Source organism: Oratosquilla oratoria, unplaced genomic scaffold (assembly GCF_046742065.1).
Source record: "Oratosquilla oratoria isolate Oo_2021 unplaced genomic scaffold, ASM4674206v1 SCAFFOLD222, whole genome shotgun sequence".
Lineage (NCBI taxonomy): Eukaryota > Metazoa > Arthropoda > Malacostraca > Stomatopoda > Squillidae > Oratosquilla > Oratosquilla oratoria.
Window position 1 is genome coordinate 66,392 of NW_027467574.1, and position 19,526 is coordinate 85,917.

Sequence of the window (19,526 nt, forward strand, 5' to 3'; positions counted from 1 at the left end):
CCACGGATGATTGAAGAAATGCTGATCAGAAAGCACAGCAAGTGGCCGATTGGGCAGACCAAGCTGGACACCTTCTTCACGGTAACAACATCATCATCTCGTGAGGACACACCACGCCCAAGGCCATTGACTCGTCGCGACTCGTCATCACCACCACCACCAAAATCAACTTGTGAGGACTCACCATACCCAGGGCCATCGACTGATCACGAGTCGTCATTACTACCACCATCGACTCATCACGAGTCGTCATTACTACCACCATCGACTCATCACGAGTCGTCATTACTACCACCATCAACTCGTGACCACTCACCACCACCACCAACTCTCTCTCCTCCTGCAACACCTCTTTCAACTCCATCACCACCACAGCCACCACTGCCCACACCATGATGTAATCATGTAGTACTGTACAGTATGTACTATGTGTGGGTTTTTTTTATATACACATGTGTTTAAACATTTATTTACAATAAAATAACAAGTGTATTGGGCACAATAATTTTTTTTTTTTTTTTTTTTTTTTTTTTTTTTTTTTTCTCCATTTTACCCTTGCTTTCTTTGATAATAAGGGCTAAAAAAAAAAAAAAACACTCCGCATATCCGGAAACTCCGCATATCTATCATGGCCGTGGCTCAATTGATCCGGATACAGGAGGGATTACTGTACATACTTCCTCACCCCCATCACCCACCCACTCCCCCACATGCATCACAGCATCATCTATACACAACCCTTCTCCATTCACCCCTATCTTCTGTCCTCTCCTGACCTTCCTCCACAGACATTCCTCTCATTTGCAATGCCCCTTTCATCCCATCCATCCATCTCATCCTAGGACATCCCCTCATATTCACTCCTTCCACCTCTGCCTTCCACACTTCTTTTACTAATCTTTCCTCACTCATTCTTTCCATGTGTCCAAACCATCCTAATACTCTTTCATCAACCCTATCTCCTGGCTCCCTTTCCACCACAGTTCTCCTCCTCACCTCCTCATTTCTCACTCTATCTAGCCTAGTAACTCCTATCATACTTCTCAGATATTTCATCTCAAATACATTCAAACTCCTTCTCTCTTCCTCTCTCATATTCCATGTTTCTGCTCCATACAGTGCTGTTGGCACAATCACTCCTTTGTATAACCTTCTCTTAGCATCCATTCCCAAATGTCTATTTCTCATTATACTTTTTAATCCACCAAGGCATTTACTCGCTTCTCTCAATCTACATTCAACCTCCACCCCTACTCCCTTTCCTGCCACATTCGCACCCAAGTATGTAAAACTATCCACTTCCTCCAGTCTTTCACCCTTAATGCTCACTTCCAGTCTGCTGTCACTCCCCTTGTAGATCTCATCACCTTACTTTTGCCCACATTTATCCTCACCTTCCTTCTTTCACACACCTCAAACTCTGTCACTAACTTCCTCAATCCCTCCTCTGATCCTGCTACAAGTGCAGTGTCGTCAGCAAACAACAACTGGCTCACCTCCCACTTTTCTCCATTTTCTTTAATCATCTCCAACCCCTGACCCACTACCCTTGCATTCACCTCTCGCATCACCCCATCCATGTAAAGATTGAACAGCTAGGGCGACATAACACATCCCTGACGAAGTCCCACCTTTACCTCAAACCATTCACTTTCTCCATTTCTAATCCTAACATAAGCTCTACTACTCTTGTAAAAACTCTTAACTGCTCTTAACAGCTTTCCTCCTATCCCATATATCTGCAGTACCTCCCACAGTGCCTTCCTGTCTACCCTGGCGTAAGCCTTTTCCAGATCCAGAAAAGCTCAAAAAACATCCTTCCCCTTTCCTATAGCTTTCTCACATATCTGTCTTACCACAAAAATCTGATCTACACAACCCCTACCTGTCCTAAACCCACACTGTTCCTCACCAATTACTCTCTCTGTTCCTCTCCTAATCCTCTCATTCAAGACCCTCCCATAAGCTTTCCCAACTACACTCAACAAGCTGATCCCTCTGAAAGTACTACACTCACACTTGTCCCCCTTTCCCTTTCCTCCGGCACTCTACCCTCTCTTAACCACTTCAGTACGGGACTCAAATCTCGCGGGCAGCAGCCAATGCCAGCCGTATGACGTGTCGTAATAATACTCACATCATAAAATATAGTCACGGCTTATATTGATCGTTCTCTCTTTCACCCGCGAATTTTGAAAACCACAGAGAATGGGATTCAGGGCGCATTTGGGAGAATGTAAAAACACAGGGGCGACTACAATAAATATAATCAAGACGCCGATATGGCAGCGTCGCGAATCCACTTGCTCCTCATGACGCCTACGTGTGCGGCACCGTATGGAAGGGGTTAAACAAACATTAAATAACCTCACCAGCCAGTCCACCATAACTGTACCTCCTTTCCTCAGACATTCTGCATGGCATCCATCCAACCCAGGTGCCTTACCTTCTTTCATCATCTTAACAGCTGCTTTCACTTCATCCTTCCCTATTTCTCCTCCATTTTCCTCACTCATCAATCTCGTTTTCATAGTGCTTCCCACTGCATCTACCTTTCCCTCCCTATCCTCTTTCACATTTAGCAACTCCCTAAAATACTCTGCCCACCTTCCTCTCACTGCCTTCTCTTCCATTATCATCTCTCCATCTGCACCTTTTACCTTTTCTTCTCTACTTGATTTGCCTCCTCTTCCTCTTTTAATTTCCTTCCAAAACATCTTTTTATTACTTTCAAAATTTTCTGTCATACTCTTACCCCATTTCACATCTGCTCTCTTCTTTGCTTCCTTTATCTTATGCTTAACTTCCCTTCTCTTTACTTTGTACCTCTCATACGATTCCGTTGTTAAGCATAAAGTTACTGTCAACACATGGTGGTAACATTTCTCCCTCTAACTCCATTGTCAGTCTTCATTATTATGTAATATTTTACATTTTGGGGTGTATTTTATTCATAAATTGACAGGAAATGTCTTTGTTGTGTTAAGTAATATAATTTCCATGTATTTTACACTTTTAATTTCTGTTTTTTGTCAATAGTGGACGAGTCAGGAGTTGCTACATTGATTAAGAGAGTGTGTTCAAACCATGCGGGAGATGTACTAGTCAACTACCCGACACTACGCATTACTTTTATTGTGAGTCCACTTAATATTTTTTATGTATAATGCTGTGAAATTATTTAAAGTTGCATGCATATACAAAGGCTGCAACCTTTCTTACAAGAGGAATGGCCAAGTTATTTTAGATAGATTACTCTGTATTTGTAATGAATCCAGTTGATCTAATTGTATAATTTGTTGATATACGGTAAACTTTGTTAAAATTATACCTCCATACTTCAGATACAGGGCATCCACAGTTTATGACAGACATGACCTCTGGTTACAACATTAGCAGTGCTTGCCCATGTATATTTCCCTTTTTTTAATGATGATGATAATAATAATAAGTAATAATAATAACATACATACATACATATACCAAGGCTTTTTTCCCCTTTACCAGGGAGGTAGCCAAAAAGGACAAGGCACAAAAACACTCCCACCCATTTCATCCCCGAAAACACTCCACACCCCTCCACCCTCCCTCCCATCTTAGCACCTCCTAATAATAACAATAGTAAAAATGAAAATAATGATGACAATGATAATGTAAAGTAGTTGGTGAGTCCGGTGAAAGAATACATCACCATGCAACAATAAGCCAAGGCTTGGATTACTACTTATCACTTGGCCTCTTTTTTTTTTTTTTTTTTTTTTTTTTGTGGGGGGGTGGGGCGGCCCCTTTTTGCTTTTCAGTATGGCTTCCAAGCATAAGGTAGGCTCTTCTGATGGCAGTGCATCAAAGAAAAGGGAAGCAATCACCATGTAGGGTGCTTACTAAGTATTTCAGCAGCTTTGACCCATCGTTTTTCGCTCATATTTCCGAAATAATCATTCACATCAGCATGGTATATTAGCACAGCCTAATTCACACCGTGCCATAATTTTTGACATTATAGTGCATTCACAAGTGTATTTAATTACGGCATTTACTCTTGATATTAAGTGTGTCGTAGCCGACACCCGTGAAGTAAATCGAACAGGTGAAGTCGTGACATCATCACAAACTACCTCGTGACATCATCACAAACTACCTCGTGTATCCCAAATTCACTTGTTCGATTTACTTCACGGGTGTCGGCTACGACACACTTAATATCAAGAGTAAACACCGTAATTAAATACACTTGTGAATGCACTATAATGTCAAAAATTATGGCAGGGTGTGAATTAGGCTGTGCTAATATATCATACTGATGTGAATGGCTATTTCGGAAATATGAGCGAAAAACGATGGGTCAAAGCCGCTGAAATACTTAGTAGTCTGGTTCCAACCTACATCGGAAATCAGTTTACAATGTTATGTTGGAATAGAACTCAGTCATAGCATGAGGACGCCCTTTATAAGATAAATCAGATTCAGGGCTTTAGACACCTGTTTGCAAATCCATGGAAGAGTTGCATCCAAATTGAAACCTAGCTTTTTCTTCTAATTCATCTCTAGCATTATGATGATCAAGTTCCTCAGTGGGATTACTCACCCTTGTTAGTTGGAAATCTTCAAAATTTACCATTATTAGTGTAAATACAACAACAACAAAAATAAGACAACTCTAAGCAAACTAAAATTATCATGGAACAAGTCATTCGTAATAGTGAAGTTTTTCAAATGATTAATCTGACTGTCATGAGACTCGATCTGGGGATCATCATAATGCCCTCCATGCAACTGACTACACCAGGTTCTGGCTCTTTTGTAAGTTCAGTTGTGTGATCGGTAGTGTGCTGGGCTAATATTATGATGGTCCCCAATTCTCACAATGGCTGGATTGATTATTTGAAATTAATATGAATTTTAATCTTTTGATTCGTATGATGAGTGATGTTGAAGACTAAAAATCACTATTTTCCATCCTTGATTCTCTCCCATAGATGAAACCAGCAATGTTTTGCCTCTGCTATGACCCTGAATAGTGTTGCTTCCCCCCATGTCCACCCAATTGGCAAATATTTGTATTTATTAATTGATATATTACTCAATTATAAAGTAAAATAAAATTAAATAAAATTTGGGTTGTGTATTTGACATTGGAGTATCTTTGTTGCTGAGAAATGTAGTACATTTACAAATGTTTTTTATTTCATGCTTTTGTATAAGAGTGAAAGTTATGAATTTTCCTCCATAGTAATAATAAATGTCCTCTCTCACAGACGGACTCGTATATTAATCATATTGGATGGAATATGACATATTCATTAACAAGCTGTGGAGGACATAAGAAAGGACCTCAAGACATTATTACCTCACCAAATTATCCTCAGCAATATCCTAACAATGCCCTTTGTGCCTGGACCTTTGAGTATCATGAAGGAGATCAGATAAAGGTAATTTTTTATTTTATTTTGTTTATTTTTGTTTTTTTTTCCAGAAGATCTTATAAACTTTATCTTGTCATTCCTTTATGTGTAGGGATTTTACTCTAACATAAATGATATGTGGCTTTGGTCTGTTGGGGCTCTCAAAGATAAACCCTTAAACTGTTACTGCATGTCATAATGTATACAGACCAAGTGGGTTTCTGGATGGGTGTAGGGTGGATGTATGCTCTGACTCAGTCACTCCTTTGGGAAAAGGTCTTTTTGGTATATGTGAATTTACCTGATTGTAGTGTAATTTACCTACTAGTATTTACCTAGTTGTATTTTGTGGGAAGAGAGCTATTGTATCTCTCCGCATCCAGATTTTTCTTTAAAGTTGTGTATAGTTTTAGCACTCACTGTTTCCTCATTCAGTTTGTTCCATATATCTATCACTCCATATGGGAAGCTATTCTTTTTCAGATCTCTTCTGTAACTGTCTTTCTTAAATTTCTTCTCGTGTCCTCTTGTATTTCTTTTGTCCCATTTTAGTAGGTCATCCCTATCAAGAATTTCCATCCCTTTCATAATTCTGTAAATGGTTATCAAATCACCTCTTTCTCTTCTTTGTTCCAGGGCTGGTAAATTTAGTTTATCCAATCTTTGTTCGTATGTCAAATTGCAAATTGTTGATGCCATCTTTGTCATTGCTCTTTGAATTCTCTCTAGTTTATATATTTTTTATACTAGGTGTCCATAGGGACACTGCATATTCAAATTTTGGTCTTATCAGTTAAAGGCTACTTTCATTGATCTTAATAAGTTAAAAGTTTCTCTGACTAATTTGTTGACATGTTTGCCTGGTGTCATGTCATTTGAGATAGTTACTCCTAGGTCCCTTTCCAAGTTTACTTTTTTTTTTACTTCCTTTGTACCAATTTTATATTGACCTGAGATTCTATTTTTGCTTTTTCCAAATTCCATTACAGGAGTCCCTCAAATAACGCGGGGGTTAGGTTCATGAAATTACCACGTATGACCAAATCAGCGTATGCTGACTTTCCATATTAAATACCGAGAACCGTATGTGTATTTACCTAGTTGTATTTTACGGGAAGGGGAGCTATGCTCGTGGGGTCCCGTCTTCATATCTCATTTTATCTAAACTATTTTTAAATTCATGTATTGTTTTTGCACACACCACTTTCTCATCTAACTCGCCAAAGCTTCATGACGGTGGAGGGACTGGATCCAACCCAAGCTGTGGCCCATAGACTAAAATGTTGGCAGGAATATGACAATCTGGGCCATAACGAGGCCATACCATGCCCAAACGAGACCTTGCCCCCAGGAGCAAACCTAACCAGGAAGGACTGGGTTACCTTAAACAGAGGAAGAGCCAAGGTGGGCAAAACGAAAGAAAACAAACACAAGTGGGGATACACCAATAGCCCTCAATGTCCCTGTGGCGAAGTACAGACGATGGTCCACGTCCTCCGGGAATGTCCATTGAGTCCCCATTGCTCCGACCAAGACCTTAGGGAAGCAAATGAAACTGCCCTTATATGGACACGGTTCTGGTGCGACAAGATATGATGATGATTACTCTGTGAGGAAAGCTGTTCTTTTTCAAGTCTCTTCTATAGCTGTCTTTTTTTATTTTCTTTCCGTGTCCTCTTGTATTTCTGTCATCCCATTTTATCAGATTCTCTCTGTCAGTAATTTCTATGCCTTTCATGATTCTGTAAATAGCTATCAAATCTCCTCTCTCTCTTCTTTGCTCTAGTGTATGTAGTTCAAGCTTTTCTAGTCTCTCTTCATATGATAGTTTTGAGTGTGTTGGTGCCAGTTTTGTAATTGCTCTTTGTATTCTTTCAAGTTTTTTTTATACATTTTTTTGTACTTGGTGACCATATTGTTGCTGCATATTCCAATCTTGGTCTTATCAGGGTGATTAGGATTTTCTTCACCATTTCTTCATCCAGGTATGTAAATGCAACTTTGATTGTTCGTATTAAATTATAAGTTTCTCCAAAAATCTTATTTATATGTTTCTCAGGTGACATATTATTCATAACAATGACTCCCAGGTCCTTCTCATTTTCTACTTTTTTTATTCCTTCTTCTCCCAATTTATATGCTCCTGTTATTCTGTTTTTGCTTTTTCCAAATTCCATTATACTACACTTCTTTGTATTGAACTCCATCTCCCACTTCCTACTCCATTCCTGTACTATATTTAGATCTCTCTGTAGTGATTCACAATCTTCTTCAGTTTCCACTCTTTTCAGTAGTTTTGCATCATCTGCAAAGAAGCTCATATAGCTTTCAATTCCTTCATCCATATCATTAATATATATAGCAAACATTATTGGGGCCAGTACTGTTCCTTGCGGAACACCGCTTATTACTTCATCCCATTTTGAGTGCTGGTTTCTTATCACTACTCTCATTTTTCTTTCTTGCAAAAAGTCTTCCATCCAATTTAGTAGTTTTCCCTGTAGTCCTCCTTCAGTTTCTAATTTCTTAAGCAACTTCTTATGTGGTGCTTTGTCAAAAGCTTTCTTTATGTCTAGAAATGCACAGTCCGCCCATCCATCTCTTTCTTGTATTATATCTATTAGCCTTGAATAGAAACATATTAAATTGGTGACGCATGATCGTCCTTGTCTGAATCCAAATTGCCTTGGATTTAACACTTTGTTTTTTTCTAAATATTTTACCCATCTACTTTTGATAATTCTTTCACAAATTTTTGCTATTGTACTTGTTAGAGAGACTGGTCTATAGTTTGTAGGTTCTTCTTTATTTCCTCCTTTATATATAGGTACTATATTTGCTTTTTTCCAATCTTCTGGAACTTTTCCTTCTTTCAAGGAACTGTTTAGTATGCTATGTATTTTGTCTGCCAGTTCATTCCTGCATTCTTTCAGAATCCAGTTTGCTATATCATCTGGTCCATGCGATTTTCTGACATCAAGATTACTCAAGTGTGTTAATATTTCATTCTTTGTTACTTCTATTTCTTCCATAGGGGGGACTTTCTCTTTCCATTCAATCTCTTCAGGTTGTATGTTCTCCCTTGTAAACACTGATTTAAAATGTTTGTTCATAATTTCCGCCATTTCCATTTCCTCAGTGTATTCAACTCCCTCTTGTCTTAATTTCTCCAAGTCTTGTTTGTTTTTCAGTTTATTGTTTACAAATCTGTAGAATAGCTTTGGTTGATCTTTACACTTTTCTATGACATCTTTTTCATATTTTCTCTTTTCCTCTCTGCACATTTGTACATATTCATTTCTAAAACCGGTATATATTTTCCATTTTTCAGGTCTTCTGTCTTTTTTCCATCTGGTCCAGGCTTTGTCTCTTTTGTCTTTTAGCTCCCTACAACTTTTGTTGTACCAGCATTTTACATATTCTTTTTCTTGTTTTTGTCTTGGGACATACTTTTCCACTCCTTTTTTGTAAATTTTTGTCAAAATATTCCATTTCTCTTCCACTGTTGTTTCTTTTTTGTATATTTCTTCCCAGTTTTCTTGTTGGAAGAATTCTCTTATTTTATCAAAGTTTGTTTTTTCATACATCATTCTTCCTTTTCTATATTGCTCATTTCTTTTCCTATATTTTTCTTCATTAAGTTCCAGTTCAATCAATATGTGGTCACTTTTACTTATTGGTGTTTTATATTCAATCTTGTCCACTATTCTAGGTTCAGATGTAATTATTAAGTCTAGTCTCGATGGTTCTTCTTCATTTGAATACCTGGTGTTCTCCTGTATCCATTGTGTCATTGTATGGTCAGTAATCATCTCAAGTAGAGCGTTTCCCCATGAGCCGTCTCCACCCTTTACTGTCATTTCTTCCCAGCAGATTTCTTTGCAATTAAAGTCGCCCATTATAACTATTCTTCCTCCATCTTCCATTATTTTATTTAATGTTATCTTTGTGTCCTCTAACATATTTTTATGTTCACTCTCCTCCCATGAGGCTGTTTTCGGAGGCACATAAATTATCACAAATTTTCTGCTCTTCTTATCTGTCTTCCACTTCTATCATAATCATCTCTACTGTATTCTTTCCATATATGACACCCTTCACGTTTATATCCTTCTTAGTCAGGAACATAACTCCACCCCCTTGCTTTGTCTCTGTTTTTAATCCAATAATTATATGCATCATGTCCTACACTGTTGGGTGGTAGTGGGCCTTTTAATTTTGTTTCTACAATTCCCATTATGTCCGGTTCTTTTTCTTTCAAATAATCATTCAGCTCATTCAATCCTGTTATTAATCCATCTATATTTGTGTAAGACACTCTTAGTTTTCTGTCACTTCCATTGTGTTCTCTGTTTCCCTTTTGTTTTTCTCTTGTATGTCGAACTGCCTTAGTTTCATATTCACTACTCTCCAATAGAATCTCTCTTTCTCTGACTCCGTTCTGTTCTCGTTTTTTGTCTTAGCTTCAAGTCTTTTCTGCTTTTCTTCCTCTCTTTCCTCTTTATTCATTTCCCTTTTTATCCATACCTTTTTATATTGTTCACTTGTTGCTAGTTTCCCTGTTTTGGATAAGATATTCTCTGCTGTCGTTTGTGACCTGAATTTAATCTTAATTGGTCTGGTCTTATCTGTACTATACTTTCCGAGCCTGAATTTTTCCTCAATTTCCTTCATAATTTCTGGTTCATCTTCCTGAACTAATTTTAGTAAACTGCTTACTTTTTCATTTTCCTCATTGGTTCTTGAGGTTCTATCTGGGTTATGTTTCTCTTCCATTCCTAATATAATTATACATTTCTTTTTGTCAGCTAAGTCTCTTACTATATTCTCCTTCTGTCTCATCACTTTAATAACTGAGTCTTCAGTTTGTTCTCTCATTTGCTGTTTAATTATATCAGTAAATGCAACTTTACTGTTTTCTTTTATCGACTTCCATCCCTCGCTGTTTTCTTTACTATTCCTCTTCAATTCCTCATTCTCCACCTTTACTTCTTTTAACTGTCTTTTCAGGTTTTCTATTTCATCAGTTAAGTTTTTGTTCGCCTTCTCTAGTTCTTCCAATTTTTCAACTCTTTGTAGAATGTTGTTAACATGACCGAACCTACGCTCCAAGTCCTCGATCATCTTATCGACCTTCTCTTCTAGTCTTGTCAGTCGGGGGGGGTTTGTGTCCCCCCCACCCTCTTTAAATCCCTTGAAAATATTCTCATCACTTTCTACTGTATTGCTCTTATCTATACTTCTAATCTTTACATTTTTATTAGACATTTCATCATCGTCGGGGGGCCATTTGTTTACCTTTCGCCTGTCTGCCTGGGCCAAGTCTACTCCTTCCTCATTTCCTTCCATTTCCCTCAGTAATCCCTCCCCTTCTCCTCTTTCCCTACTTTCCTACTACCCCACGAGCAATTTTCCCCCCACCCTGTAAATACAATAGGCACTTCTCTTTGCGTTGGGATCCACAAAACTTCAATTTTCTTCAGAACGTCTTCTAAGCCGTCTGTTCGTTGAAGTGTGTGTGTGCGTGCGTGTATGTGGTGTATGTATGTGTTTGTGCGTATATACATGTGTATGTGGCGTATATACATGTGTGTGTATGTGGCGTATACACTGTGTGTGTGTGTGTGTGTGGCATATGTATATGTGTGTGTATGTGGCGTATGTATGTGTGTGTGTGTGCGTGTGTATTTACCTAGTTGTATTTTGCGGGAAGGGGAGCTATGCTCGTGATGTCCCGCCTTTGTATCTTGCAGTGTCTAGTTTGTTTTTAAACTCATGAATGGTTTTTGCGCATACTATTTCATTGTCCAGTTTGTTCCAAGTGTCCAAAACTCTATGAGGAAAACTGTTTTTCTTCAGTTCTCTTCTATAGCTATGTTTTTTTATTTTCTTTCCATGTCCTCTTGTGTTTCTTTTGTCCCAATTAAGTAAGTTCTCTCTATCGAGTACCTCTGTGCCTCTCATGATTCTGTAGATGGTCAATAGGTCACCTCTCTCTCTTCTTTGCTCCAGTGTCGGTAACTCCAGTTTAGCCAATCTCTCCTCGTATGATAGGTTTGCAAGTGCAGGTGCCATTTTTGTAGCTGCTCTTTGGATTCTTTCTATTTTATTTATATTCTTTTTGGTACTGGGGGACCACAATGTCGCCGCATACTCTAATCTAGGCCTTATCAATGTAACCAATATTTTTTTTATCATGTCTTCGTCCAAGTATGTAAACGCCACTTTTATTGATCTTAGCAAGTTGTAAGTCTCCCCAACAATTTTGTTAATCTGTTTTCACAGGACAAGTCATTCGTGATAATTACTCCCAAATCTTTTTCGGATCCTACTTTCTTTACTTCTTTGGTTCCAATTGTATATTTTCCTGATATTCTGTTTTTGCTTTTTCCAAACTCCATTATGCTACACTTCTTAGTATTAAAGTCCACTTCCCATTTCTGACTCCAGTTCCATACCCTATTTAGGTCTTCTTGCAGTGCTTCACAGTCCTCATCAGTTTCTATTTTCCTTAGCAGTTTGGCGTCATCGGCAAAGAAGCTCATGTAGCAGTTCACGTCCTCGTCCATGTCATTCATATAGATAGCAAACATTATTGGTGCCAGCACAGATCCTTGCGGTACTCCACTGATCACCTCTTTCCAATCTGAATATTTTTCTCTGAGCACTACTCTCATCTTTCTACCAGTCAGAAAGTCCTCTATCCATTTTAGTAGGTTTCCCTGTATTCCTCCTATGTGTTCCAGTTTTTTTAGTAGTTTTCTGTGTGGTACTTTGTCAAAGGCTTTTTGCAAGTCTAGGAATGCACAATCAGCCCATCCATTTCTTTCTTGCACTATGTCTATTAGTCTTGAGTAAAAGCATATTAAGTTTGTGGAGCATGATCTTCCTTGTCTGAATCCGAATTGTCTTGGGTTTAATATGTCATTGTCTTCCAGATGTTTTACCCATCTATTCTTGATTATTTTCTCACATATTTTGGCTATGGTGCTTGTTAGTGATACTGGCCTATAGTTGGTGGGTTCTTCTTTGTTTCCTCCTTTGTGTATTGGTACAATGTTAGCGTTTTTCCAGTCCTCGGGTATCTTTCCTTCTTTGAGTGAGCTGTTTTTTTAAGATGTGTATTTTGTCTGTTAGTTCTTCTTTGCACTCCTTTAGAATCCAATTTGCAATACCATCCGGGCCATGTGATTTTCTGACATCCAGCCTTGATAGATGTTCTGATATTTCCTTTAGTGATGCTGTAAACTCATTCATGAGGGGAGATTTCTTGTTTTTATCTATGTCACAATTTGGTATTTTCTCTCTGGTGAAAACAGATTTAAAGTGATTGTTCATGACTTCGGCCATCTCAAAATCTTCTGTGTATTCTATGTTTCCTTGGCATAGTTTCACCATTTCCTGTTTGTTTTTAAGTTTACCATTCACATACCGATAGAATAGTTTGGGTTGCTCTTTGCATTTGTCTATAATATCCTTCTCATGGTTCCTTTTTTCCTCTCTTCTCACATTAACATACTCATTTCTATAGTTAACATAAATTTGCCATTTGCTTTGTTTTTTGTCTTTTCTCCACTTTTTCCAAGCTTTGACCCTTCTGTCTTTTGCCTCACTGCATCTTTTGTTGAACCAACATTTAATGTACTCTCTCTCTCGCTTTTGTCTTGGTACATGCCTGTTTACACCTTCATTGTAGTTTTCCATCAATATATTCCATTTCTCTTCCACTGTTGTTTCTTCCCTGTAAAATATTTCCCAGTTTGCATTCCGGAAGAATGTCTTTAGTTTTGTAAAGTCTGTTTTGTTGTACATCAGTCTTCCTTTCCTATGCTTTTCGTTCCTCTCTATGTCTATTTCTTCCTTTAGTACAGTTTCGATGAGTACATGGTCACTCTTTCCAATTGGTGTCTCATACTGGACTTTATGCACTATTTCAGGTTCTGTTGTAAATATTAGATCTAGATTCGATGGCTCTTCATTATTTCTGTACCTTGTGTTTTCACGGACCCATTGGGTCATTGTGTACTCCATGGTCATATCTAGCAGTACATTGCCCCACGAGTCATCTCCTCCTTGCACTGTCATGCTGTCCCAACAAATTTCTTTGCAATTGAAGTCCCCCATAATTACCAGATTACCCTTACCCATTAGTATCTCATTGAGTGATTTTCTTGTATCATCTAGCATTTTTGTATGTTCGCTTTCTTTCCAAGCGCTTGTTTTTGGAGGCGCATAAGTCACCACAAACTTTCTACTTTTCATATTCTTGCCTTCGACTTTTATCATGATCAATTCAACATTACCTTTGCCCTCTGCAATTTTTGTCACCTTTAGGTCTTTCTTGGCCAAGAACATGATTCCCCCTCCCTGTTTCTTGTCCCTGTGTGTGTGTGTGTGTGTGCGTCTGTGTTAACATGTACAAGTAAGCATGTACGCGCGTGTGTCTGTGTTCGTATTTGTGTGTACACGCACGCGCATTCACACCATACACTGGTTGTCTAACACATGTCTACGTGTGCGTGTCTACACGTGTGTAAGCGTGTATATGTCTGTTTTTGATCTCCCAAACCACCACTGCCAGTAACAAGAACCTCATAAGAGAAATTAAGACACGACAAGTGCAGTCATTATCAGACTTATTAGTTGTGTTCCAAACGGAAGAAACATTACACTTCAACAGGTTAGGGTGGTAAAATTGTTTGCAATGTTGCCGCGTGTGTGCGTATGCGTGCCCGACTCAGCGCGAATTTTAAAATGGTTCTCTACATTTGAGATGGTTTTGAAATAAAATCCGCGTATGATTGAGTCCGTGTTATTCAAATCCGCGTTATTTGAGGGACCCCTGTATACTACAATTCTTAATTGCAGTAGCGTCATCTAAACTCGTTACTAAAAACACACGAAACAAATGTTTGGAAAATTGCTATAGGTTAGCTAGTGGGATTTTGTGGGCAAGCTAGGCTATTCCAAAACTGCATATATCTATCTTAACTGCGCTAATATTGTGTTTACATTTATTGTGAATTTACAATTGTGTTTTATTGTAACCTTTTGTATTGCTAGGCTATTTCTATTATTCATTGCAATTGCTATTAGACCTATTTGTACATACTTATGCTATTGTTCAGTGTATTTTTTTTTCGTGATGTGGAAATGTTTGCATCTAAAGGGAGGGAGAGATATTTTGACTAAGGGTGGAGGGGTGCAGTAGCGTCATCTAAACTCGTTACTAAAAACACACGAAACAAATGAACGATGCTTTCGGACGTACAGAGGGCGCAGACGACAGCCCGGCATGAGCGGGTCGGATCGGTCAGTCGAGTACAATATAGTCAGTTACTAGAAGCACGCCAGTTGGGTAGCACTCACCAACTAGAACGGATCGGTAGCAGTATATCGCTAATCTAAAGAACTTACACTTAACTACTTAAACTTTGACACATAAGACGCCGGTAAGATAATCCGGAGACAGGTACGTAAGACATTGTTGATGATTATGACTAAACAGACTTACGCTTTTGCGTATTGGCTTTACGCGATTGCCCCTACAGGCCCCTACCTCTTCTATGGGACCTGTGCCTACCGTAAGTAATTGGTAACTATCGTTATTATATATTTCCTAATCCTATTCATTATATGCAGGTACGATCCTGCATTAATGTTAAAGTTCACTTCACTCTTCTGACTCCATTTCCAGATTTTGTCCAGGTCTTCTTGAAAAGATTTGCAGTCCTCCTCTGTACTGACTCTCTTTAATAGTTTTGCATCATCTGCAAAGAAGTTCATATAACATTCCATACCTTCATCCATATTTATGTAAATAGCAAATATTATCTGTGCCAATATAGAGCCTTGTGGGACTCCGCTTATTATGTCTTCCCAATTTGAGTTCTTGTCGCAAGTACCATCCTCACTTTTCTTCCATTCAAGAAATCTTTCATCATTTCCAATAATTTTCCTTGTATTCTACCTATTGTTTCAATTTTTCTTAGTAGCTTTTTGTGTGGTACTTTGTCAAGAGCCTTTTGTAAGTCTAAGAAAGCACCATCTGCCCATCCGTCTCTTTCTTGTATTATTTCTATTAATCTTGAGTAAAAGCATATTAAGTTTGTAGTACATGATCTTCCACTTCTAAATCCAAATTGTTTAGGGATTAGTATTTTGCTCTCTTCCAAGTGTTTAATCCATTTATTTTTTATAACATTTTTGCATATTTTTGCAGTTGTGCTTGTAAGGGATACCAGTCTATAGTTTGTTGGATTTTCTTTGTCTCCTCCTTTGTATATTGGTACAATATTTGCATTTTTCCAATCTTGTGGTACTTTTCCTTCTTTGAGTGAGAAGTCAGTTACCTTGTGTATTTTGTCTGTTAGGTCTTCTATACATTCTTTCAATATCCAGTTTGTAATTCCATCAGGCCTGTATGACTTTCTGACATCAAAGTTCATTATTTGGTCCCTTATTTCTTTCTGTGGCACCATTATTTCTTTCATTTTAGGGGATCTTTCTCGCTGTTCTTCATCCCAAATTTGTGGGCTTTTAATTGTAAATACAGACCTAAAATGCCTGGTCATTACTTCAGACATTTCTACATCTTCTATATATTCTTTTTTTCCTTCGCAAAGTTTCACTATTTCATATTTATCTTTTAGTTTGTCATTTACATATCTGTAAAATAGTTTGGGTTGGTCTTTGCATTTGTCTGTTATATCTTTTTCATAGTTTCTTTTTTACTCTCTATGAATATCTACGTATTCATTTCTCAGTTTGATGTATGTTTGCCATTTGGTCTTTTTTTTTTTTTTTTTTTGTCTTTTTTGCAGCTTTTCCAGGCTTTGTCTCTTCTATCTTTAGCATCACTACAGTTTTTGTACCAACACTATGTAAACTTTTTTTTTGTTTCTTCCTAGGTACATATTTATCTGTTCCCTCCTTGTAATTTTCTTTAAATATGTTCCATTTCTCTTCATCTTTGTTTCATTATTTGAAAAAAATTCCCAGAGTTTCAATTTTTTTTTTTTTTTTTCAAAGTTTTACAAAGTCCATTTTGTTGTACATTAATCTTTCTTCTCTATGTTTCTCATTTCTTCTCACATCATTTTCTTCTTCAAGTTCAAATTCTATTAGTATGTGCTCACTCTTCCCAATTGGTGTCTTGTAATTCATTTTGTCCACAAGAAGCTCAGAAGTGAATATCAAGTCTAGTCTTGATGGTTCTTCATTGTTTCTATATCTGATATTTTCCTTGACCCATTGAGTCAATGTGTAATCAATGATCAAATGCAGTAGAATGTTGCCCCAGAGTTCCTATCCACCTTTTATTGTCATTTTTTGCCAATTTATTTCCTTTGCATTAAAGTCACCCATAATTACTATGTTTCCTCCATCTGTCAGTACCTCAGATAATTCATTCTTTGTGTCTTCCAGTAATTCTGAATGATCACTATCAGACCAAGCCTTTGTTTTGGGGGAACGTATACTAATATAAATTTTCTGCTAGTAATACTATTTTAAACTTTAATCATGATCATTTCCACACTCTCTTTACCTTCTGTTATCTCTATCACATTTAATCCCTTTCTAGTCAATAACATGACTCCTCCCCCCTTGTTTATCCATTCTATTTTTTGACCAATGGTTGTATAATCCTTGTCCCACCATACTTAATTGTATAGAACCTTTCAATTTTGTCTCCACAATTCCCATTATGTCTGCTTTCTCTATTAACAAATAGACATTTAATTAATTTATTCCAGAAATCTTACCATCCATGTTTGTATATGCCACTTTTATTTTTTATTTATCTTTTATTTTTATTTTTATTTATTTATTTATTTTTTGTTTTGTTTATTTTTCCTTTTTTCTGATGTACCATTTTCTCAGCCTTAGAGTCATTACTCTAATTTTTTTTTTTTTTTTTCAGTCTCTATTTTTCTTTAATTTTTTTCCTTAGCTTCATTTCTTAGTGCCCTATCTTTCTCTATTTGTTCATCGTTCATTTCCTTTTATATCCATACATTTTTGTAATCTTCAGTGTTAGCTAGTTTTGCTGCTTTCGATAGTATCTCTTCAGCTATCATTTGATTCCTTAGTTTGATTTTCATTGGCCTATAGTTTTCTTCTTTAGAGTATGTGCCCATCCTATGCATGTCGTCAGTTTCCTTCACCAACTCTTGACCTTCGTCCTGAACCACTTTCAGTATTTCCTTCGCAATTTCTTTCTCTTATTTTTCTGTTTGGTATTTGTGTACATCATGTTTTTCTTTGATACCATAAACCACAATGCATTTCTTTTTATCCACTTTGTCTTTCACCCAGTTTTCCTTTTCTTTGATTACCTTAATTACTCTTTCCTTTGCATTCTCTTCTACCTGCTGTTGTACTATTTCCCGAAAGAGATTTTTTGATTTTCACATTCTTGTTTCTACTGATTTTTTATTTCAATGAAATCTCTTTGATTGATTCTCCCACTCTTTCGGTCACTGCCTGTAATTTTTCTTTGACCTCTTTCTTTAATTCTTCATTTTTGTTTCTATCCTCGTTTTCCTTTCATTTATTTTCTCTTTTAATCATACTTAGTTCACTTTTTAGATCGTTCAACTCTGAGTATTTTGTCATTAGTTCTACATAAGTTTGTCATCTATGTGCAAAGCTCTATAGTCTATTTTTAAATCAATTAATTATTCCATCAAGTCATCAATGTCTCGATTCCATAGTGCCCTGCTAACCCTAGTTTCTCTTCTGTATCCATAACTTTTTCTATTGCTCCCCTTTCCCTCTGACAAGCCTGAAAAAACATTGCTTTCCCACCTTTGAGTCATCTTCGGAGTGACGCTTATACACATTCTCTTTGGAATTACTCCTAGTGGTGATTCCACTCTACTCATATCTAATCCTCTCTTCGTTGTTTCATTAATTCTTTTTTCTTCTTTACTTTCCTCCATCTTGTGCTAAAACTATACTTTTCCAAATACTGGATTTGATACCTTACCAGTCACTCAAAAACACAGCCCTACATCCCGAAAAACAACAACAAATCCTTTTTCCTGATCCAGTTGACAAAGTGCTAAGTCAGAGCTAAATCGCTGGATTTCCTCTCTGACAAATGTGTGTGTGTGTATGGATCTATGCTTATTGGGCATTATCTCTTCCTCCATTTATCAAACCATGCCCTAAATTTATTTATAGTGTTGGCTTGGATTATATATTTTCATCCAACTTATTTCACAAGTCTACACATCACTGTGAAAAGCTACACTTCCTGACATCTTTTAAACAAGTTTGCTTTATCAGTTTATCACTATGACCTCTTGTTGATCTTTCTTCTTGTACCAGTATTTTTTCTTCTCCTCTTCTCTCTCCTCTTCCTCTTGTTCTTTAGACCAGGGATAATTTTGGTTACTGCTTTTTGTATTCCTTATACATACATACATATACCAAGGCTTTTTCCCCCTTCCAAGGGAGGTAGCCAAAAAGGGAAAGGCATAAAAATACTCCCACCCATTACATCCCTAAATACACTCCACACCCCTCCCACCCTCCCTCTCATCTGAGCACCTCCTGGATATCGGGTCATCCCTGCACCCTGTATTCCTTATACTTTTCTTATATCTCATTTGTATGGTGACCACATCACCATTGTGTATACCAGTCTGGGACACCACAAAGCTTTCATTGATTTTCTTCATATCCTAATCCATGTAGTGAAATGCCACTCTTTGAATGTATCTTTCTGATTGTTTTCCTTTACATAATGAATGTGTCTCATATTTTTCTTTGATATTTGCCTTTTATTGATATGCTTGTCCAGTTCATCTCTATTTTGTTTCTACTGGCTTTCATTTGCATTGTCTCTTCTTTTTATTAAGTCACTTGTAACTTTGGAGTTCTGTATTTGTTCATGTTAATGTTTTTGTACTCCCAACTTCTGCTGATTTCGTAATCATATTTGTTAAATGATATTAAACCTTGAGGTTAATTTCTTAGAGCTTCAAACCTTCAATTTCCAACTCACTGCCACCCTCAGCCCCTTATATACATCATGACCTTACCTTTACCCACATTTACTTTCAACATTCTCTTTTCCCATACCTTCCTTAACTCCATTATCATCTGCCTTAGACC

The 19,526-nt window shown here is 37.3% G+C and overlaps 1 protein-coding gene across 1 annotated transcript in view; it reads left to right on the forward strand.

The window, feature by feature from the left end:
• The window catches only part of LOC143022906 (cubilin-like), a gene marked incomplete at its 5' end in the record, with an annotated part of 158,450 nt that overhangs the window by 60,565 nt on the left and 78,359 nt on the right, over positions 1-19,526 (forward strand). The window contains 2 exons of the mRNA XM_076181305.1: positions 3,040-3,137; positions 5,256-5,429. Coding sequence (XP_076037420.1) covers positions 3,040-3,137; positions 5,256-5,429 — 272 coding nt within the window. The remainder of the gene's footprint in view (positions 1-3,039; positions 3,138-5,255; positions 5,430-19,526) is intronic.